At 37.9% G+C, this 23,740-nt stretch overlaps 1 protein-coding gene across 1 annotated transcript in view; it reads left to right on the forward strand.

Annotated features, from left to right (window-relative positions):
• BUD23 (BUD23 rRNA methyltransferase and ribosome maturation factor) overlaps positions 1 to 23,740 on the forward strand; it is a 39,967-nt gene that overhangs the window by 6,090 nt on the left and 10,137 nt on the right. Inside the window, exons 2-10 of the mRNA XM_053706324.1 lie at positions 8,556 to 8,593; positions 8,692 to 8,787; positions 9,955 to 10,037; positions 10,122 to 10,218; positions 10,408 to 10,504; positions 14,070 to 14,120; positions 14,239 to 14,324; positions 22,347 to 22,392; positions 23,255 to 23,316. Coding sequence (XP_053562299.1) covers positions 8,556 to 8,593; positions 8,692 to 8,787; positions 9,955 to 10,037; positions 10,122 to 10,218; positions 10,408 to 10,504; positions 14,070 to 14,120; positions 14,239 to 14,324; positions 22,347 to 22,392; positions 23,255 to 23,316 — 656 coding nt within the window. The remainder of the gene's footprint in view (positions 1 to 8,555; positions 8,594 to 8,691; positions 8,788 to 9,954; positions 10,038 to 10,121; positions 10,219 to 10,407; positions 10,505 to 14,069; positions 14,121 to 14,238; positions 14,325 to 22,346; positions 22,393 to 23,254; positions 23,317 to 23,740) is intronic.

Below are 23,740 nucleotides of genomic sequence, written 5' to 3' on the forward strand. Positions count from 1 at the left end.
AGAGTGGTTCCCCCCCCCCCCCCCCCCGTTTTTTTGTTTTTAATACAGGGATTTAGTTTTTCCCTCTACAAAAAATAAGACACTAAGTGCAAAATACTAAATAAGTTGTGTAGTGTGTAAAATGTGCATAAGAGCTTCCTAATTATCAGAAATAAATGTCTTTCAGCACGTAGCTAAACCTTAAATAACCATCAAACAGATAATAACAAATTCAATAGTTCTGCTCAGAGAGTTTTGAGGTGTTACATTCAACCTGTTGGCGCTCTACAAATACCTGTTAATATTAATAACAATTCAGCGTTTAGCATATCAGTTGCACAACCCTCCGAGACAAAAACTGAGAAATAAGGCAGATGGAAACTATGACAGGCTTCTACAGTTCCCAAGCAGCCAGTGTAATTATATCCGTTGTCAATGGTATCCTGTAGGTCTAAGACAAGTTAAGTCCTTGACACTAACAGGAAGAAGTTTCGAGCAACCCACATCAGTAGCTTCTTATAGATGAGAAAAAGATCTGTAGCCAGCATATAAAGTTTACTATATAAATGCTCTCAGCAACCTTATACAAATATGCATCCAGTAGTAGACTTCCCTCTTGTATCAGAGGACTTTTTTAAACAAGATGCCACAGAATATATGCCTGTCAAGCCCCTTAGCAAGTGCAATAAAATATCATAAGCCAGTCTACTTATCTGCCACAGTATATCCATCAGCATTCACAGGATCTCCTTGATACATCCAAAGACTTCTTCTGCCCAGTGTACACAACCCAGCCGCTCCTCATTGGCACTATGCTACCATGTATAGAGATAACCTCCTACCCTAGTACGCGAGTGAAATGGAGTGCAGGGGGTAACCGCACAATCTATCGCTCAAGCCCAACCACAGGGTCCTGGGACGATGGCAGGTAGCATATACTGCTTATTTCCAGCAGCCGTCTGAGTGGTAGTTCTTTGCACCAAGACATGGCTCGGCTGGTGTGATAGTAGCCAGGGGTGACTGGGGCTCTAATGGGTGACTCAAATATCACCGTTTCTGCCACTGATGATGTCCTGCTGAAATTCCTGGTGAAAATGTTAGCAGCCTTCACTTGAGATCCCTTAAGATATTTTCCTATGCTCTGCAGCACCAACAGAAAAAAAGTTCCGGCAGTGGCCCTAGCCAATGGGCCGCAAGTGGCTTGACACCAGTCCCTGCTCCAGGGCCCAGTATGTAACCGAGTAGCACCTAGTAAGTAGCGAACGCTAGGACCACACGCGCGTCCAACCTGCTCCACCCACATCCGGGGAGTGTCGGGCTTCAGCCTTTCCTTCTTTCGAGGTTGATAAAATGAGCAGCGCCTTGAGTCCCTTAAGGGGGATTAGCCGGGCTTTACAAGCCGTGCCTTTTCTTCTTTGTGGAAGAATACGGTAGTTTGTTCCCTTTCTTTAGTAAGGGGTGTATTGTTTGGAGACCGACTGCTGGGGACGGTGTCTCTTGGAAGCTGACTCAGTCGAGTCTAGTTCCTGCGGTCTCTAGCAAGGCTGTGGACTATATGCGTTTAGGTTTCTTGGGCCTTTTACTTTTCTTTTTCAAAGCAGTTCTCTGCTTCGGATGAAGCAGGATGTTGTTGGGTAGGGGTTTTCAGGCCTGGTGCCCTCAGAATGGGCTGCTTCTTGTACCTGTTTTTGCATTCAGTGTCCTCTCTAGCTTGGGTATTGTTCTCCCAAAAGTAATAAATGCAGCTGTGGACTCTTTCTATTTATGAAAAACCCCCATAAATTATGCTTATCTGATAATGTTCTTTTCTTCAGATGGGTATTTTTTCTGTGGGGCGTCTCTTATTTTTATATTCTTCTGGCACCTTTTCACTCTGGTATTTCTTCTACTGTTCCTTGTTCCTTAGCAGAATGACTGGGGGGTGAGGGAAGTGGGATGAGTATTTAAGCCTTTAGCTGGGGTGTCTTTGCCTCCTCCTGGTGGTCAGGTTCTTATTTCCCAAAAGTAATGAATGCAGCTGTGGACTCTTTCCATCTGAAGAAAAGAAAATGACCAGGTAAGCATAATTTAAGTTTTTTTTTTCCTGCATATTTTAGGTTTCTACACTTCCTAAGGATGTGGGCTAAATGCCCTTTAAAGGGACAATAAAGTCAAAATTAAGACTAAATGTATTGCCGAGAGCTTTCAAGTTGACTTCTATTATCAATTTTGCTCAGTTCTCTTGGTATCCTTTGTTGTAGAGTAATTCTAGGTGAGCTCAGAAGTGTGCATGTGTCTTTAATCATCTGGTAGCAGTGTTTGCAACAATGTTAATATCAATGCTATATAAATTGCAATAATGCTGAAGACTGTGCATAATCCTATCAGTTTACTTATTATTTCAATAAAGAATATCAAAGAACAAAGAGAATGTGATAGAAGAAAATTGGACAGTTGCATACTCTCTGTATCATGAACATTTAGTTTTGACTTAAGGGACAGTTTACTTAAAAACAAAAGTGTACTAGTTAACCCCTTAACGTCATTCTGTCGTACCATGCCATCCTAACAGCGCTGGGCTTTATCGCCATGACGATGACATGGAACGTCCTTACTGATCTGGCATAGAGAAAGACCTTGGTGTGTATTCAGTGCTTATGTATAATTACATAATACTCACAGCAGAGCTAGCGTTTTCTCACACTCTCTAAATAGCTGAATACAGCCAGTCACTGGCCGGCATGACAGTCTTATGTGAACTAAGTAATGGGAACAACTGAGCTGATATATTAAAACTATATTTGTTTATATCATAACAGCAGCACAAAGTAAAAGTTAGCTGCTAAAGTCAGCACAGCAGTATTACTGAGCAGAAGCAGACACTGCTGTGCTGTTTCCTAATTTCACTGTGCACCTGGTAACCACAGCAGTAATGTAGCAAGCTTCTACACGCTCCGGAGCTGACAATGTAACCCCACAATGCTTCTTACCAAGTCCTAAAGTTTTAGATGTATACTGATGTCTACAGAATCCTGGTTGTGTAATGTCTTTCAGGGGGTGTCTCAGCCTAACCTTATCAACAGTGTTAAACTGGGAGCTTCTAAGTAAGTTTTTTTTTTTTTTTTTTTTTTAAAGGTTTTACACTGGATTTTTATGTCGGTATCTGTGCATATTCTTCTTTATAGTAGTGTCTGTAACCCTGCGCCAGTCTCTTGTTTGGCCCAGAAAGGGTTAACAGACACGTTCTACTTTCACTAATCTGTCACAGTCCAGCCACTCCAGGCAAGCCTGTGACTTAGTTCAGTGGGTGCAAGGGTTAACAAAACTCTCTAGTCTGTACTAGACTTAGAAAAAAATGCACAAAACTCCCCTTTTACTGCTACCCAAACTAAACTAAACTAAAACTATCTCTAAGCTGCCACCACTTACGATTTATTTATGGGAAATCCTAAGGAAAAACCCAGACTAACAACTTAACTCCCAGAATACAATTTAGCAAACAAATAACCTAAAATCACAGTAATAATACTACCAGTCTCTTTCAGTAACGAGGTTCACATATTAGACAAAGGCAAAAAACGTAATAATTGAATGATTTATTATGCGAAAATTTATGCACAGTTCATTATTAATAAAAAAACAAATAGAATTATACACAAGCAAACAGTTTTAAAATAAAAAGGAGAAATAACAGAAAACCTTATACTTTCCTAGCTTAGGTATCTATGGCAGGGAAAAAAATCTTTGCCTGAAAAGATAGAACACCTTATAATTTCTGTTATGTACATCTATTTCATATACACAGAGAGAGGCAATCTCTTAATGATGTTGAGGAGTATTTTGATACCAAACACCATATATATTACATTCTTTATGTTTGAGGCATTATTACTTATAAAAGCACTAATTTGCAAGGCTGGCTGTCTTGTCAATGACCCCATGTTAGTTCTTTGAAAAAGACCCTGTGTTTCATCAATCCCTTTGCTGACAGGTTGGGGCAATAAAGTTATCTTGTGCCTCTTACAAGCTTATTAGGGGTTCTGGCTAATCAAAGGGAAAAACCATTAAAGGGACAGTCAACACCAGAAGATAATACCTTTATTACCCATTCCCCAGTTTTGCACAACCAACACAGTTATATTAATATACTTTTTACCTCTGTAATTATCTTGTATCTAAGCTTCTGCTGACTGCCCCTTATTTCAGTTCTTTTGACAGACATGCAGTTTAGCCAATCAGTGCTCAGTCCTAGGTCACTTTAAGTGCATGAGCTCAATGTTATATATATGAAACATGTGAACTAATGCCCTCTAGTGGTCAAAATGTATTCAGATTAGAGGCAGTCTTCAAGGTCTAAGAAATTAGCATATGAACCTCCTAGTTTTAGCTTTCAACTAAGAATACCAAGAGAACAAAGCAAAATTGGTGATAAAAGTAAATTGGGAAGTTGTTTAAAATTGCATGCCCTATTTAAATCATGAAAGTTTTTTTGGACTTGACTGTCCCTTTAACACAAAAACACAGCAACACAGTTCTTAAAAAAACAAAAAAACAAATGTTTTTAGCACACAGGGTAAGAAAATTAACCCATTAGCATCTCAATTATGAGGTATTCATGACAGTGTCTATTACATGCAGTTATATGAAACTTGGTGTATACTATCCGTTTAGGGGAGGAATCTGCCTTCCTACAAAGTCATGCTATTTTTGTTGTTTATAAATAATGTCTACATTATAGATGGGCAATAAATGACAACGTAGAATACCATATTATTATGGCAAATTTTGAATAGAAAAAAATTACAGCTTAAAGGGATAGTATTAACACTTTGTAATTTTAAAAGATCTTTTAGTCTTTCAGTAATATAAACGGATAGAAATGTTAAAATTGAAATGAAGCAAAAAATTTTTTAACAGCATATGCCAGTATGCAAACACTACACCTTCTCAGAGCGTCAGTGGTGGCTTGTATGACAAATTAAAGGGACATGAAACCCAAAATTTATCTTTCACGTTTCAGATGGAGCATGCAATTTTAAACAACTTTCCAATTTACATCAATTAGCAAATTTACATCATTTCATTTGTATTCTTTGTTGAAGAAGCAGCATTATACTACAGGAAGCTTGCTGAACACATCGGGTGAACCAGTGATGAGGCATATATGTGCAGCCACCAATCAGCAGCTAGCTCCCAATAGTGCATTGCTGCTCCGGAGCCTACCTAGATATTCTTTTCAACAAAAGATACCAAGAGTACAAAGCAAATTAGATAATTGAAGTAAATTTGTTTCAAATTGTATGCTCTATCTGAATTTTGAAAGAAAACGTGTTTCATGGCCCTTTAAATCTTTGCAGGCACAATACACACCACCACCAGCTCTCTGAGTTTGAATGCTGGTGCACAGGCCCTCACAGAATATGTGCATATGCCGCTGAAAAACAGTAATAGGTTTTACTATAAGCATTTTTGCTAATGGAAGTATATTGCAAAAATGCTTCTATTTAAAATTGAAATGCTCCCATGCACATTTTTAATTTTGACTTTTCTATCCCTTTAACACAGTGGTTGAGTTTGAAAAAGTTTTGAATGCATTTACATCTTGGTTGATGCGATTGTTTTTCAATAGCCAAATTCCACCTGCCGGTTGCCTTGTTTGGAGGAGCCAATCGGGACTTGTTACTGTACTAAACTAGGCTAGTTTTTGCCATTATGTTATCAAAATCTTTGTGTTGCTCGGTTCCTTATCTTCCTATCCATTTCTGCTGAAGCCAATTACAGTGGTGAAGTGGATGTCTAACACTACCTTTTTAAAGGGAAGTGAATTTTAAATAACTTTCCAATTTATTGCTATTCTTATTTGTTTCATTCTCTTGGTATTCTTTGTTCAAAATTATACCTAGGTAGGCTCAGAAGTTAATTGGTGGATGCACATAAATGCCACTTGTCATTGGCTTTCAGCTAGCTCCCAGCAATTCATTACTGCTCCTTCAACAAAGGATATGAAGAGACTGAAGCAAATTAGATAATAGTATTAATTAAATTGGGGACAATGGTTTGTCTTGGCCCTTTCTGTCCCAGTGAACATGTATTGTAAAACATTTTTGATACATTTTATAAAGTTTTGTTTTAGCCCCTAAATGTTTTCTGCTTTTGATGATAAAGGGTTAAACAATACCTCTTGATAAATATCCTGGGGTGTCTAAATTCTACAAATATATACTTTTGTGTAGCAGTTTTCAATTGGTTGACCTCCTTTTTAAAGAAACAGTAAACGGCTTGTAACTACAAGATATTTCTGTTGTGCTGCTTAAGAGTAACATATCAGCCAAGTCTTAACATTTTTATAAAGGATTTAACATCATTTTTTCTGAAATTATTTTTCAATAGTCAAACTCCACCCACATTTTTTTACCATAACCCTGTTTTGCATAACCAACATGGTTATATTTATATACTTTTTACCTCTGTGATTACTTTGTATCTAAGCTTCTCCTTATCTCAGATCTTCTGACAGACTTGCATTTCAGGCAATTAGTTTTAACTCTTAATACTGTGCTCACGCCTGTGGAGTTATTTATCTATATGGCACTCATGAATTAACGTCCTCTAGCTGTAAAAAAAACTGTCAAATGCATTTCGATAAGAGGCGGCCTTCAAGGGCTTAGAAATTAGCATAGGAGCCTATCTAGGTTTATTTTTCAATTAAGAATACTAAGAGTACAAAGCAAATTTGATGATAAAAGTAAATTGGAAATTTGTTTAAAATTGCATGCCCTATCTGAATTATGAAAGTTTAATTTGGACTTTACTGTCCTTTAAACCAATAATGCCATATTTGTAGTATTGGCCTCTCTTTACTATAAATTACCTGGAAACCTAGACATATGGGGTATTTTACATTATAATAACTTTTTTTTTTTAAAGTTTCTTTCTTTAGCTACCCATTGTTTTGTAGAAATTGGTATAAAGAAAACTGTAAAACAAGTTTTTTTGTTTTTTTTTGCCCCATTTTTCAGTATTAAATTCCTTTTGTTTTATGTACTCATATAAGGTATCACAAGAAAGGCCTGTGTTTGTTAAGCTAACGGGAGTGGATTATTAAGGTGCAATCAATAGTGGGCAAAATTGCCTAAGCTATTTAAAGGGACAGTCTACACCAGAATTTTTATTGTTTTAAAAGATAGATAATCCCTTTATTACCCATTCCCCAGTTTTGCATAACCAACACAGTTATATTAATATACTTTTAACCTCTGTGAATATCTTGTATCTAAGCCTCTGCAAACTTCCCCTTTATTTCAGTTCTTTTGACAGACTTGCAGCTTAGCCAATCATTGCCTGCTCCCAGATAACTTCACGTGCATGAGCACAGTGTTATCTATATGAAACACATGAACTAACACCCTCTAGTGGTGAAAAACTGTCAAAATGCATTCTGAAAAGAGGTGGCCTTCAAGGTCTAAGAAATTAGCATATAAACATCCTAGGTTAAGCTTTCAACTAAGAATACCAAGAGAACAAAGCAAAATTGGTGATAAAAGTAAATTGGAAAATTGTTTAAAATTACATGCTCTATCTGAATCACGAAAGTTTATTTTGGACTAGACTGTCCCTTTAAAGGGCCATGATACCCAAATGTTTAAACACTTGAAACTGATGCAGTATAGCTGTAAAAAGCTGACTAGAAAATATCACCTGATCTCTATGTAAAAAAGAAAGATATTTTACCTCAAAAGTTCCTCAGTAGCCACATCCCATTGTAAAGAACTTCTAAGCTGCAAATCAGTATGTCTGTCCCGGGACAGCTAAGGGAGTGAGCTTACGTGCACACTCATCTTATTTCTCTATTCAGTTTAAGGAAGTTTACTATGAAATCTTATGAGAGTTAAGTGAGATCACAGTGAAAGAGTTCATGACCACAGCACTGTTGATGCTGATTGGCTGCTGTTCATTTCTTCATTTTTTTTTATTTATTTATTTTTACCTGCAGCTGAGTATAACTTTTTACACAGAACTTACTCTGCTGAGCTGAGGAAATTGTGAGGTAAAATATCTTCCTTTTTTACATAGAGATGCTCAGGTGATATTTTCTTGTCCGCTTTTTACAGTTATATTGCATCAGTTTCAAGTGATTTAGCATATGAGTATTATGTCCCTTTAAGAACAGAAACTGGGAAAAAAACTCTGGCCTTAAAGGGACATGAAATACACATTTTTTTCTTTAATGATTAAGAAAGAGCATGCAATTTTTAAACAACTTTCTAACTTACTTCTATTATCTAATTTCCTTTATTCTCATAGTATGCTTTGCTGAAAAGCATATCTTGATATGCTTAGTAGCTGTTGATTGGTCGCTGCACAGAGTCCTCGTGATTGGCCCACCCATGTATATTGCTATTTCTTCAACAAAAGATATCTAAAGAATAAAGCAAATTAGATAATGGAAATAAATTGGAATGTTGTTTAAAATTGTATTCTCTTTCGGAATCATGAAAGAAAAAATGTGGGTTTAGTGTCCCTTTTAAGGGGTTAAATAAATGTATTAAATATGACCGTCACCACCTTTTTTTTTTTTTTTTCTTTTTTTTTTGTAGTTTTACAATGAAGATGAAGCAAGAAAATATACCCAGAAGTAAGAAAACAAATTCTTTCTTTTTTTAAACACACTTGGTTTCTTCTTTGCTCTATGTTTTGATAAATGTGTTTTTTCTTTTTTTATCTTTAATATAGCTCCCGTATGATTGAGATTCAAACACAAATGTCAGAAAGGGCAGTGGAGCTTCTTTGTTTACCAGAGAATCAACCTTGCTTCTTGCTGGACGTAGGGTAAGTGGTTTTGTATAAGTTAAATTTTTATTGGTATTCCTTAATGGGGCATAAAATACCCCCCCCCCCCTTTCTGTAATTTTACTCAGCTGTCCAGTTTAAGAATTAATAATTGTATACATTATTGAACATTATGTGTTTATGATAACTTATTGTTGCAAATGCTGCTGCCATACAATACCCAGGACACGTGTATGCCCTTAAACAAATATTTTCAAAACTTGATTATAGAAGTGCATTGCAAATTTGTATACAGTTATATGCTGTGCGTGAATTATGAACGTTTACTTTTGACTTTTAATGTCCTTTTTTATTGTCTTAAACCATGGGTGTCCATATTAGCCCTCAAACAAATTCTTTAATTTCCAGGAAACCAAGTCCTCAAACCATGTCTTAATTAAACTTGGGGGACTGGATTTGGGGACCTAGTCATGTTATAAACATTTGGTGATAGGTCTGACAGAAAAATATAGAGTAGATGTGACGGGGGGGGGGGGGGGCGGGCGGTGAGTCCACTTGCTAATGAGTTCCCCGCAAAAGAGGTTATCTAAAAAAAGTCAGTTTCTAGCACTGAGCATGTAATTGTCACTAACTAGTGATAGCTACCATAGTGTACACTGCAGTGTTTGTGTGAGGTGGGCAGAACAGACCACCAACTCAAAGGAAGATAAGAAGTCAACAGAGTTTGGTGCTGCTTGTATGTCAGGAAACTGTGGCACACTGGGGTTAAGAAATTGTACTTTACAAGAGGTATTTTTAACAAGACACTACATCTATATTACTACAGTTTACTACTTTATACCATTTTGTAAAAACAGTTCTATAATAAAAAACCCTCAGCTGAACTTACAGCACTGATGGGCTTGTGTCCAGTATATATTTGAATTTGGTTATATAACAAATGGTTTTGAAAATGTTTGTCTCTAGTCTACTCTAAGGTAGTCATTTTTGGTATATTCATCTCTAGAAAGGGACTGGTAATCTCAGATCTAGATCTTCTAACAGATGTGAGCGTGTTCCACCTCTGCTAGGAGATATGTAAGACTCCAACATAGATTAGAACTGATAAACAGTTGCTGATGCAAGTATTATTTTCATAATTACTGGAGCAGTAAAGTGCTGCCAAATTTTCTTCTTTTTAGCATTATTATTTTTTTTTTATAACAGATGTGGCTCTGGTCTGAGTGGAGATTATATGTCTGAGCAAGGACATCACTGGGTTGGGATCGATATCAGTCCTGCTATGCTAGGTTTGCCATATCTTAATTTTTATCATATGCTTTTTGTGTTATTCTCTACATCCTGTAAGTATTTTTTCCTTTTTCTCTGTACAGATGTTGCATTAGAACGCGAGGTAGAAGGGGATCTTCTCCTTGGAGACATGGGACAAGGAATTCCTTTCCGTCCTGGAACCTTTGATGGATGTGTCAGGTAAGATATATAAGGGGTCCTTATTTGCTTGTCTCCATTGTATTAATGGAACTAATAAGCTTGTCTGTGAAGCTGGCGTGTACTTTCAACAATTGCTATGTTTTATGTGTGTGTGGTGTGTTTGTTTTTAATGTAAGGTTTTAGCTTATTTTGATATGTAGGGTATCTTAACCATCTTATTGCTTTCAGTATTTCAGCTCTACAGTGGCTCTGTAATGCCAATAAAAAGATACACAGTCCACCTCGACGTCTGTTTCGTTTCTTCTCCACACTGTATTCTGCACTGGTAAGTTTATCTTCAGAATAAATGGTCCTAGGTTTCCATGCTTTATCTAAAGGTCACACAATCAATCACATTAACTGCATTATAAGGTTCAGGAACTGTTCATTTAACTGTATTAAGCTTAATCCATTATCCCTTCAAACTCATTCATTTATTCACCATCAAAGTTTGTGGATGTAGGTTGTCTTCATGCCATGGAATAAGCTATGCATTTCCATTACAACATGCCTTTAGTAAAGCAAAATGTGTGTGTTTAATGTATATAATAATACTGAGATGGCTTAAGATGGTTTTACTTCTTTAATTTTTAACTTTTAAAAACAAACATAAAAAAAACTAAAATGTTTTAAAGTATTAAAGCCAGATAGTGCATGTTATTTAAAGAAACGACTATTATATAATGTTATGAGTATCCTTTGTTGAAAAGCATATGTAGGTATGCTCATGAGCAAGAATTCAGTACTGGGAACGAACTGGTGACTACACACACATGCATCTTGCCATTGTCTCACCAGATGTGTTCAGCTAGCTCCCAGTAGTGCATTGCTGTTCTGGAGCTTTACCTCTTTGCAGCAGTTAACGCATAATTAGATCATTTTATTATTTATTAGTGGGTCTACATTACTATAAACCCATGGTATCACTGTAGTGACATTATGGCAATCTGTGGCGATGAATTAGTAACCGCTATCTCCCATCTGCTAAAGGCTCATTTCAGTAGCCTCCTGGTCTGCTTCACATCTGAGTGAGACACCATATACAAGCTTATGCCCTGTGACAGAGCAATTGCGAGTCCAGGGGGTGTAAAGGCTCTGGGGCAGGAAACTGAGGGATACATTGTATGTGGACAGCAGGAGACTCATTCTACATTCAATGATATCAGAGAACACTACCTTCAGGGCGCTCTTCCTAAAGAGATGGGTCCATCGCATGATCATCCTCATGGGCTAATGGTGGTGAAGTCGGCATCTGCGGTGAGGCGGCCGATCGCTGCGGGGCTGGCGGATCTGTCCGCTGTGCCCGGTGAGCTGACCTGTGACTATTCTATGCCTATTGGACTGACACATTGGAAATCAGATAACCAACCCTACTGGGCAACAGCAATGGAAGGAAGCCTTCATAAACCGGATACTTTCCCCTTGAGTCTTGTATGCTATCTAGCTTATCCCTGCCACAGAGAACTCACTTTACATGTTTCAGAAGCGGGTATCAACCACTTTGGGAGCAGGAGAGAAAATTTAGCGATCCCTTATTTCCCAGATATGCAAAAAAGAAGGTGAAGGTTAAACTCCATAAGAGTCCTAATTCTGCCCGGTGTGTAAACTTGACAATTCCACTGAGGACACCTCCCTGGCTAATCTCTTGCTAAGTTTTGGCCCCGGTAGCAATCCACACCTGGACATGGACATGTTAATTTCTTTAAGGTTAAATGGTTATATTTAGCCAAACAGGTCAATGCGATAGCTGTTTTGATATACACAACATCTAAAGGTTTAAGCTTGTTTTACGTTATGTTTTTAGTAACTCTCTGAGAAGTCCTCTTTATTCAGTGGTTGCTGTACTGAGGAATTTATTACTAGGTCTGCTTATCTGACGTAAAGGATACATCACTATTGCATGACACTAACTCATTAATTCAATCCAATCCTTCGGCTCTCTTGTGGTTCTCTTCCTATCTGACTAACTGTATATTTAGTGTAGCCTTCTCCGGAGCATCCTCTGCCCCGTTACCACTTTCTGTTGGGGTACCTCAAGGCTCTGTCCTCGGTCCCCTTCTCTTTTCAATCTACACGTCCTCATTAGGTTCCTTAATAAAGTCCCATGGGTTTCAATATCATTTGTATGCCGATGACACCCAAATCTACCTCTCTGCACCAGACCTACCTCCTTCCTTACTAACCTGTGTCACTAACTGTCTTTCTCATATCTCATCTTGGATGTCCTCACACTACCTTAAGCTAAATCTCTCCAAAACTGAACTCCTTATTTTTCCCCCTTCTTCCAATGTCTCCACCTCCAAAATTTCTATAACTGTTAATAATTCCATCATTACCCCTACCCCGCATGCCTGATGTCTTGGGGTCACACTTGACTCAGATCTTTCCTTCACTCCTCACATTCAGTCCTTTGCTAAAGGCTGCCGCTTCCACCTAAAGGCTAAGACACTAGTAGTGACAAGATTATTTAAATAAAAAATATATTGAAATTCTATAGGGGTATATAAAATATTTTATAATTTACTGAGTAGGTGTCCATGTTGTTGTTGTCAGTAAATTGATGTTTTTATATATTTATATTTTTTATCCAACCATCAACAGCTGTTTTATTGTAATTTATTTTGTGATTAAGATTGTATATTGTTGTGGTTTTTAACCACAATTGTATTGTTTTTTATATAGATAAATGCATATTTTATTGTTAATTTTAAGTGGATCCACTTTTGTATCTTGTTTGTATATTTTAGCTATAAGTAGCTTATAAAATATTTTATATACCCCTATAGAATTTCAATATATTTTTTATTTAAATAATCTTGTCACTACTAGTGTCTTAGCCTTTAAGGAGGCGCTCTGTGTATTTATTTTTAGCACAACTAAGATTTTAATCCACTCTCTCATCCTTTCCCTCCTCGACTACTGCAACTCCGTCCTCTCTGGTCTACCTAGCTGCCGCTTAGCTCCTTTACAATCCATTATGAATGCCTCTGCCAGGCTCATCTTCCTTACTCGTCGCTCTTCATCTGCTGCACCTCTCTGCCAATCCCTACACTGGCTTCCTCTTGCCTCTAGAAATAAACACAAAATTCTCACTCTGACATACAAAGCTCTCAACTGCACTGCTCCCCCTACATCTCAGAACTTGTCTCCAGATACTCTCCCTCCCGTCCCCTTCGATCAGCTCAGGATCTCCTCCTCTCCTCCTCTCTTGTTACTTCCTCACATTCCCAATTACAGGACTTCTTCAGACTGGCCCCCATCTTGTGAAACTCCCTGCCTCGCTCCACAAGACTCCCCTAGTTTTAACAGCTTCAAGCGCTCCATAAAAACTCTACTATTCAGGGATACTTACAACCAACACTAACCTTTCCTAACTCCATTGCTTTCCCCTTGAACCCCATAGAATGTAAGCCTATGAGCTCAGCTGTTTGCAGATCGCCTTCATAAGAGCCGACTAAAACAGTGAAACTCTCGGTAGGGCCCTCTACCCACTTGATCCCTACAAAAGCTATCTTGTATACCGACTATGTTTACAGCGCTGCGGAATCTGTTGGCACTCTACAAATACCTGATGATGATGATGATGATAATTCATTTAGTGTCATCGTATGGTTACATATGTTGATGTACAATTTTTTTCTACCTTTTTCCTTCCTACTTTATGGTTATTTTGTGATCATCTTCAGAGCCATTTTTCTTACTGGGAAATAGTTTAACTTTTACCTTGTATTACAAGCTATCATGCATTAGATAGGATATTATATAAGCTTGTATCAGTCCTGATTCTTTATTGACGTATTGTGTAGAAATGAATGAAATCCTTTCCTCATCCATCTTGCTGTGTTTTGCAGGCTCGAGGGGCACGGGCTGTTCTGCAGCTGTATCCAGAAAATGCTGATCAGGTTAGAAAGTGGCAATTTAGTAAAATCTCCCTTTCCTTTCTGATTTCACTAAATGACTGCTCCCTTTATCTTCCTCCCACTAATCTTTTTCTATATTCACGATTTCTTCTTTCTGTAGCTAGAGTTGGTCACAGCACAGGCTATGCGCGCTGGATTTACTGGAGGAATGGTTGTGGATTATCCCAACAGTACCAAAGCTAAAAAGTGAGCAAAGCACCAAGTGTCCCATATTCACTTACAGGGATGTTGTTGTTTTTTCATGTGTGTAGTTGTGTTTTTTTTTTGTTTTTTTTTTCTGTTCCTGATTTTCCTTTTTTTTTTCTCCACCTTCATGCCGGGGTGTAAGTGCTTAGATCGGAACAAAGTTCCGAAGTAAGCGCTTGCTGTAAAAATTAAATCACGCGATCATTTGTGTTTTCAAGACCAGGATCGGATTGTGGATACTGCCTACTCTGCTAGGCACGCGCCCCAGTCCGATTCTAGCTTGCATCAAAGAGGGAGGCTGCAGGACACCATTTAAGGTAGGAGGCTCCATGCTGGCCGATGTTAAAGCCCATTGCGGTTAGGACGGCATAAAACATACTAACGGCGGCATAAAGGGGTTAAACAGAATTAAAGGTAGTATTTATTTATCCCCTTAAATCTGATTATAAATACTAGATATTGTCAGTGTACACATTACACTTCCACTAATGAAGAAAGCTCGGTTAATTTTGATGAGTTATGACACCAAAGAACACATGCTATTTTATATACAATAATAAACATAAATGATAATGTTCTCATACATTTTATACTCTGCTGCTGGTATTTGATTTCTCTGAAGAATAAACCTAAACAGAGTTTAATTGAGCTCAAAGTGAAACTAAATTGATTCACTTATTAGGTTGTTTAAACCCTAATGGTTTGAATATAAATATAGATTTTCATGCATTTATGGTTTAATTAGGTTTTCTCTATGTACCAAAGTATTCTCAGTATGTCCTATTTTGATCAGATTTTGACTTTATTTCAATAGTGTGTACAAAGAGAAATTGACTATGAAAAGTTTAGTTCATATATGAACACAGATTGTTAAGGTTTTATACCTGATAAATGTAAAATACTATTATTTTATAGGCTGTCTAAATTTGGTAATGTAGTCATTTATAGTTTTTTTTTTTTTTTTTTTTATTGGTGTAATACTACTTTAGGTCTTAATGGGACATAAACCCCAAAAATGTTCTTTCATGATTCAGATAGTGTGCAATTGTAAACAACAACAAAGGTACAGTCTACACCAGAATTTGTATTGTTTAAAAAGATAGATAATGCCTTTATTACCTATTCCCCAGTTTTGCATAACCAACACCGTTATATAAATACACTTTTTACCTCTGTGATTACCTTGTATCTAAGCCTCTGCAAACTGCCCCCTAGGTAACTTCACGTGCTTGAGCACAATGTTATCTATATGACACACATGAACAAATTCTCTCTAGTAGTGAAAAACTGTCAAAATGTATTCATATGAGGCGACCTTCAAGGTCTAAGAAATTAGCATATGAGCCTACCTAGGTTTAGCTTTCATCTAAGAATACCAAGAGAACAAAGCAAAATTGGTGATAAAAGTAAGTTGTTTAAAATTACATGCCTATCTGAATCAAGAAAGTTTATTTTGGACTAGACTGTCCCTTTAACCATTTTCTTCTGTTATCAAATTTGCTTCATTGTCTTGGTATCCTATTGTTGAAAAGCATACCTAAGTAGGCTCAAGAGCAGCAATGCATTGCTGGGGGCTAGCGGCTGATTGGTGGCTGCATTTATTTGCCTCTAGTGATGGCTCAGTGTATACAGCTAGCTTCCAGTATTGCATTTCTGCTCCCTCAACAAAGAATACCAAGGGAATGAAGCAAATTTGATGATAGAAGTAAATTGGAAAATATGTTTTAAATGGTGTGCACTGTCTGAATCATGTGAGAAAATAGTGTTTTTATGTCCCTTTTTAAATTATCAGATGTGTTTTAACTATAGTGTTGAGGCCCTTGATCATGTCGGCATATGCAGAATTCTTCATTGTGAAACCAAAACAATGCATCATTTTACTGTTAAGATCAAAATTGTGAATTTGTGTAATTTATAGTGTTGTAAAAGTATGGCACAAATGTGTAAGTTTAATATTTATTTATTTATAAAATATTTTACCAGGAAGGATACATTGAGATTTCTCTCGTTTTCAAGTATGTCCTGGCTCCACAAAACATTGCATTGATACAATAGGGTGTACAATAATACAAAACAATATTAACCCCTTAATGACCACAGCACTTTTCCATTTTCTGTCCATTTGGGACCAAGGCTATTTTTACATTTTTGCAGTGTTTGTGTTTAGCTGTAATTTTCCTCTTACTCTTTTACTGTACCCACACATATTATATACCGTTTTTCTCGCCATTAAATGGACTTTCTAAAGATACCATTATTTTCATCATATCTTATCATTTACTATAAAAAAAAATATAAAATATGAGGAAAAAATGGAAAAAAACACACTTTTTCTAACTTTGTCCCCCAAAATCTGTTACACATCTACAACCACCAAAAAACACCCATGCTAAATCATTTCTAAATTTTGTCCAGAGTTTAGAAATACCCAATGTTTACACGTTCTTTGCTTTTTTTTTTGCAAGTTATAGGGCAATAAATATAAGTAGCACTTTGCTATTTCCAAACCACTTTTTTTCAAAATGAGCGCTAGTTACATTGGAACCCTGATATCTGTCAGGAATACCTGAATATCCCTTGACATGTATATATTTTTTTTTAGAACACATCCCAAAGTATTGATCTAGGCCCATTTTGGTATATTTCATGCCACCATTTCACCACCAAATGCGATCAAATAAAAAAAATTGTTCACTTTTTCACAAATTTTTTCACAAACTTTAGGATTCTCACTGAAATTATTTACAAACAACTTGTGCAATTATGGCATAAATGGTTGTAAATTTTTCTCTGGAATCCCCTTTGTTCAGAAATAGCAGACATATATGGCTTTGACGTTGCTTTTTGGTAATTAGAAGGCCGCTAAATGCCACTGCGCACAATGCGTGTATTATGCACAGCAGGGAAGGGGTTAATAAGGGAGCATGTAGGGAGCTTTTTGGGGTAATTTTAGCTTTAGTGTAGTGTAGTAGACAACCCAAAGTATTGATCTACGCCCATTTTGGTATATTTCATGCCACCATTTCACCGCCAAATGCGATCAAATAAAGAAAAACGTAAAATTTTTCAAAATTTTAGATTTCTCACTGAAATCATTTACAAACATTTTGTGCAATTATGGCACAAATGGTTGTAAATGCTTCTCTGGGGTCTCCTTTGTTCAAAAATAGCAGACATATATGGATTTGGTGTTGCTTTTTGGTAATTAGAAGGCCGCTAAATGCCACTGCGCACAACACGTGAATTATGCCCAGCAATGAAGGGGTTAATTAGGTAGCTTGTATGGAGTTTGCAGGGTTAATTTTAGCTTTAGTGTAGAGATCAGCTTCCCACCTGACACATCAGACCCCCTGATCCCTCCCAAAGAGCTCTCTTTCCTCCCCCACCCCAAAAATTGTCCCCGCCATCTTAAGTACTGGCAGAAAGTCTGCCAGTACTAAAATAAAAGGTATCCTTTTTTTATATATATAGCATATTTACATATGCTGCTGTGTAAGATTCCCCCCCTTAGCCCCCAACCTCCCTGATCCCCCCCAAAACAGCTCTCTAACCCTCCCCCTCTGCCTTATTGGGGGCCATCTTGGGTACTGGCAGCTGTCTGCCAGTACCCAGTTTGCATGTAAAAATGTCTTTATTTTTTTTAATTTTTGGTTTTTCTGCAGTGTAGCTTCCCCCCCCCCCCCCCCAAGACTAATCCCCCTCCCAGATCCCTTAGATGACTTTAATCAGGGATTTTTTTCCCTCCTTTCTCCCCATTAATAAAAAAAAACGTTTCTGTAGTGTAAGTGGTTCCCACCCGCTCCCTCCCCGCGCCCGTGCGCGCCCCCCGGCGATACCGCCCACGATCCCGCCCCCCTCTCTGACCAAGAAGCCATCGATGGCCGCCCACCCACCTCCCACTTCAGCTCCCACCCACCAACGAATGCGGCCATCGATGTCCGGTGCAGAGAGGGCCACAGAGTGGCTCTCTCTGCACCGGAGGGGTAAAAAATGTTATTGCAGGATGCCTCAATATCGAGGCATCCTGCAATAACCGGAAAACAGCTGGAAGTGATCAGGATCGCTTCCAGCTGCTTTCCACACTGAGGACGTGCAGGGTACGTTCTCAGGCGTTAACTGCCTTTTTTCTGAGGACGTACCCTGCACGTCCTCAGTCGTTAAGGGGTTAATACATAACATATGCAGAATTTAACATACAACAGGTAGGAAATATAAAATCGACCATGACAGGTGCATTCTGTTTTGATATATGTAGAGAGGGATCTCTTAAAGGATTTTAGACTTGGGAAAGGTTTTAAAGTGTGCGGGAGTTCGTTCCATAATTGTGGTGCTCTGTAGGAAAAGGAGGATCGAGCTGCTTTCTTTTTGTATTGAGGCAAGCTAAATAATGTGCTGGTACTGGATCGGAGGTTATGGGAGGTGGGAACAGCCGGGGAGAGCATACTGCTCAGGTAGGGTGGGAGCTTCCCAGAAAGGCTCTTAAACACACAGCAGGAAAGCTGGAGGGTGCATGAGGATTCTAGTGACAGCCAGTTTAGTTATTTTAGCATGTCACAATGGTGGGTCCTGTAGTTACATTGTAGCACAAAGCGGCAGAACGAATTATACAGTGTATTAAGTTTATTAAGGTGAGTTTGCGGTGTTGGTGCATATACTACATCTCCATAATCCAAGATTGGCATCCGCATTTGCTGTACAATCTTTTCCTTTACTGTAGGGCTGAGGCAGGATTTGTTTCTGTACAGGGCACCTTGTTTTAGATAGTTTAGATGCAAGTTTTTCTATGTGGAGGCCAAAAGATAGATTGGGGTTTAACAACATACCCAAGTATTTGAAAGAGTGGACTGCGGTCAGTGTGCCATTTGATTTTGTTTTAATGCGTAGATTGGATTTTTGTAGTTTGCGTAATTTAGGTACCGTTCCAAAGATCATTGTGACAGTTTTGTCAGTGTTTAGGAAGAGTTTGTTTTTTTGAGATCCACTTTTCTACCTCTGTGAACTGGTCTTGGAGCACTGCCTCAAGCTGCGGCAGATCGGGTTTGTTTGCATAGATTACCGTGTCGTCTGCGTACATGTGTACAGTTGAGGATTTGCAGACATTTGGTAGATCATTTATAAATAATGTGAATAGTAGGGGGCCGAGAATGGAACCTTGGGGATCACCACACGTGACTGGGAGAGGGAGGGAGTCACTGTCAGAAATGTAGACATACTGTGATCGGACCGATACATATGATCGAAACCAGGTTAGCAGACGATCACCAATACCTGAGTTTTTTTAGTTTGAGCAGTAGTATGTTGTGGTCTACTGTGTCAAAGGCCTTTGCAAAATTAAGAAAAATAGCTCCAGTTAGGTCTCCTTGTTCCATGCCAGTTTGGATGTCATTGCAAACTTTTAGGAGGGCAGTTGTAGTGGAGTGATTCGGGCGAAAACCCGATTGAACAGGGGTCATATAGCTAGATTGTTGGTAATACTCACATAGTTGCATATGGACGCATTTTTCTAAGATTTTTGACAATACTGGGAGCAATGATATTGGGCGATAGTTAGTAACCATGGTTAACTCACCACTTTTATAGATAGGCAGTCTTCCAAAGTTTGGGTATGTATCCAGACACCAAGGATTCGTTAATTAGGGTTGTGACAGGTTTAGCAATTGCTGACGCGCTGAGTTTCAACAGCATTGCTGGGATTTGATCAGGTCCAGACTGGTTTTTCATTTTTAGATTATTAAGGTGTTTCTTAACGACATTGATGGGTACAGGTCTAAAATTGAACTTATCTATATTTGGTCTTTGTAGATTTAGTGGGGCCTGATCCACATTTGTAGTTTCAGGATGCGTGTCATTTATTAGTTTGTCAATCAGGGTGGTGGAGCATCCGACAAAATAATTGTTAAAGGCATTTGCTACTTCTAAGGGAAGTTGCAGGGTTTGGTTATCCACTTTGACAGTGGAGGGTTGGGAATGAATTGGGGGAGTGTGTAAGTTATTTATGACTTTCCAAAACTTTCTAGGGTTAGATATGTTATTTTTCAGATTTTCATAGAAATATTGGGCCTTGGCCAATTTTGTTTGTTTAGTGCATATATTTCGCCATTTTCTATATACACAGTGATCGTTCATAGAGCCAGTATGCTTGAACTTTGACCACAATGAATCCCGAAATTGGTACATTTGAATGAGGTCAGCTGTGATCCAATTCATATGCGCTCCTTTTACTCTCACCTTAAGCAGCGGGGCATGCAAATTCCAAACTTGTAGGAGTTCGGACAGAAGGAATTCAACTGCAGAGTCTAAATCTGGAATTAGGTTTAATCTGTGCCAGGGGAGGTTCTTGATGTCATTTAGAAATGATTGAAGATTACATTTTTTGAAGGACCTGGTGCTTTTAACTTTGGGAAAGGATTTAGTAGCCCTTATTTTGCGCACGCAGTATACTAAGCAGTGGTCACTGAAACTGTTAGGGAGAACACCTGCCTCCTGGATTCAGTCAGGGGAAGTGGAGAGAGTCCAATCGAGGAGGGTGTGGTTATGACTTTTAATGTTTATGCGAGTTGGGGAGGAGATTAATTGCGTTAGCTGCAAAGTCTTAAATGATGAGCAATAACTATTGTTTTTGGGATTCAGCCAATCAATATTAAAATCTCCAAAGACCAAAATTTCACTTTTTGGGGTTTGAGCTATGGTTTCACTAAGGAGATGGGCTATGTCAGAAAGGGAATGCACAGGGGAGCTAGGTGGACGGTAGATTCCTGCAACAATGATTGATTTACTGCACGGGATCTCAATTGTGCCAGAAAGGAAATCGAAGGTGGCAGGAGAGCTAGATTTTTGTAAGGGGGTGAACTTTATGGAATTGTCAACATAAATTACAATGCCGCCTCCTCTTTTTGCTCTGTCAATTCTATGGCATGAATACCCATGTATAGCAATGGCAGAGTCAGGTATTTTTGCGGTTAGCTAGGATTCAGAGATCACAATTATTTTGGGCTTGTAATGTGAACACCATGCTTGCAGTGCATTGATTTTTGGTAGTAAGCTGCGGATGTTACAGTGCACAAAGGAGAGGCCTTTTTTAGCTGGAAGGCTAGGAATGGAATTCGTTGGGGGACCAGGGTTAGACTCTGTCATTTGCAAGAGCAAGTAACATAAGGAATAGGAATGTGGACATCATTTTTGATTGGCCATAAAGGGAATGGGAATACTTTATAATTTTGTGAGGTGGGGGTAGGGGGACTGTTTTTTATAACTCTCCACCAGCATTCGGCAGATAAGTTATGGCAACAGAGCAAGCCTTGGTGATTAATAATTTGTTTTCCAGTTTGAGGTGTGTGCTTATGGCGGTAGTGATGTGGGCAAAATTGGAGTGAGAAAAGGGTCATTACGAATAACAGTATGGTCATATTTGGATTATGAAAACAAAAACAAAAATATAGAGAACAGAAAAAAAATGAGGGGATCTTCACGAATAATGTAATTGTAGCATTCAATATTAGATGATATTGATAGCTATTGCATACTATAAACTCTGAGAAGTGACTTGAGTATTGACTAACTGTAACAGATCATGCTGAGTACATATTAGTATTGCATGAATGCATGGGAGAAGTTTGTAGCTTTTAGAGACACTTCTAGACTCAGAGTTGAGTAGTATCTTGTCTGTGTAGTGTGCAGATGAAACACACAGATTACAGGAACCACAGAGCTATTGCAGGTTGTATACATCGTGGGGGACGCCTTTGGCCTTCTGGTGACATTTTCTAACTTCACAAGCGGAACAGGTACAGAAATACACACACTATATACTTATACTCAATATTACTATATAGTTTACTAGTCAGGGATTGAAAGATAATAGCCCAGAGGGAAAAGTTACTAGTCCACTCAATGTGTTTTAGATTTTGTGTGTGTTTTGTTTTTTCCTATGTTAGTATGTGTGTTCTGTGTGATATTACAAAGTGCCTTTTTACTACGTCTGTGTATAGCATTAATAATGCATCGGTTTTATTCTGTTTTCAGGTTTTTCCTCTGCCTCTTTGCAGGAGTATCAGGGGTGTTGCCGAGGGTGAGTCTAGAAGTAGTTCTGTTGTGGTATCATTTTCTAGATGTCTTTTTAACAGAGCTGCTGCATTGGTGCCCCCTCCATTCCACCAGTAGAGATTCTTTGTGGAGGACAATACTTTTCCAATCTATACATGTTCCTTATATTTGTATTTGTATGCTTTTTAGTTACTTATATACAATACAATATCATTTATGGTTGCAAAGCATAGTAACAAAATGCAGATTCCAGCCAGAGTACCTAACTGACTTCAGATCACTTTCTGTAGTGGTATTATCATTGTTTTAGGTGGAATCTTGCAAATCCAACACATCCACTAGAAAAGATCTGTTTGTTTAAAGAGACACTGAACCCAAGTTTTTTATTTCGTGATTTAGATAGAGCATGACATTTTAAGCAACTTTCTAATTAACTCCTATTATCAAATTTTTTTTCTTCATTATCTTGGTATCTTTATTTTAAATGCAAGAATGTAAGTTTAGCTGCCAGCCCATTTTTGGTGAACAACCTGGGTTGTCCTTGCTGATTGGTTGATAAATTCATCCACCAATAAAAAAAGTGCTATTCAGAGTTCTAAAACCAAAAAAGCTTAGATGCCTTATTTTTCAAATAAAGATAGCAAAGAGAACGAAGAAAAATTAATAATAGGAGTAAATTAGTAAGTTGCTTAAAATTGCATGCTCTATCTGAATCACGAAAATAAAAAAAATTTGTGTTCAGTGTCCCTTAAATTATTATTGTTGTGCAGTGAAAGAGTTTTGTTTCTTATAACACAGTAATGTGTAGCTCTTAAATAACCAGATCATCCTAAATCAAATGAAAATGCATTGTTAAACATTTCCTGTTTTTTGCTTTTGATATACAGGGTCTGGGTGAAGACAGAACTGAAGAAGGGGTCTCCCATCAAGCTGCTTTTTCAAACAAGAGGTAACCAGTTTGTAATGTGTAGGGCGATGTTTCCTAATTTAGTTTTACTTTGACGTCTTGGTTGCTTCCCACCAAATCCCTAATTTTGTTTTTACATCTCAGTAAACCTATTGCTATGTGCCTATACCTCTACTGAAAATGTTGCAGTGGGGTGGAATTGCTACCATTTTTGTAAATATTACCCATGACAACCTTAGAATGTCCAGCCTTTAATATTTTGGTATATGACTTAATCCAGATTCCAAAATGTTAATTTGTCTAACCATATAGAAACTACTGTGCAGTAATTAATATAAAGTTAAAGGGACGGGAAACCCCAAACATTTTATTTCATGATTCAAATAGAACATACAATTTTAAACCACCTTCCAATTTACTTCTATTATCAAATTTGCTTCATTCTCTTGTTATTGTTTGCTGAAGA

The sequence above is a fragment of the Bombina bombina genome, chromosome 3 (assembly GCF_027579735.1).
Source record: "Bombina bombina isolate aBomBom1 chromosome 3, aBomBom1.pri, whole genome shotgun sequence".
NCBI lineage: Eukaryota > Metazoa > Chordata > Amphibia > Anura > Bombinatoridae > Bombina > Bombina bombina.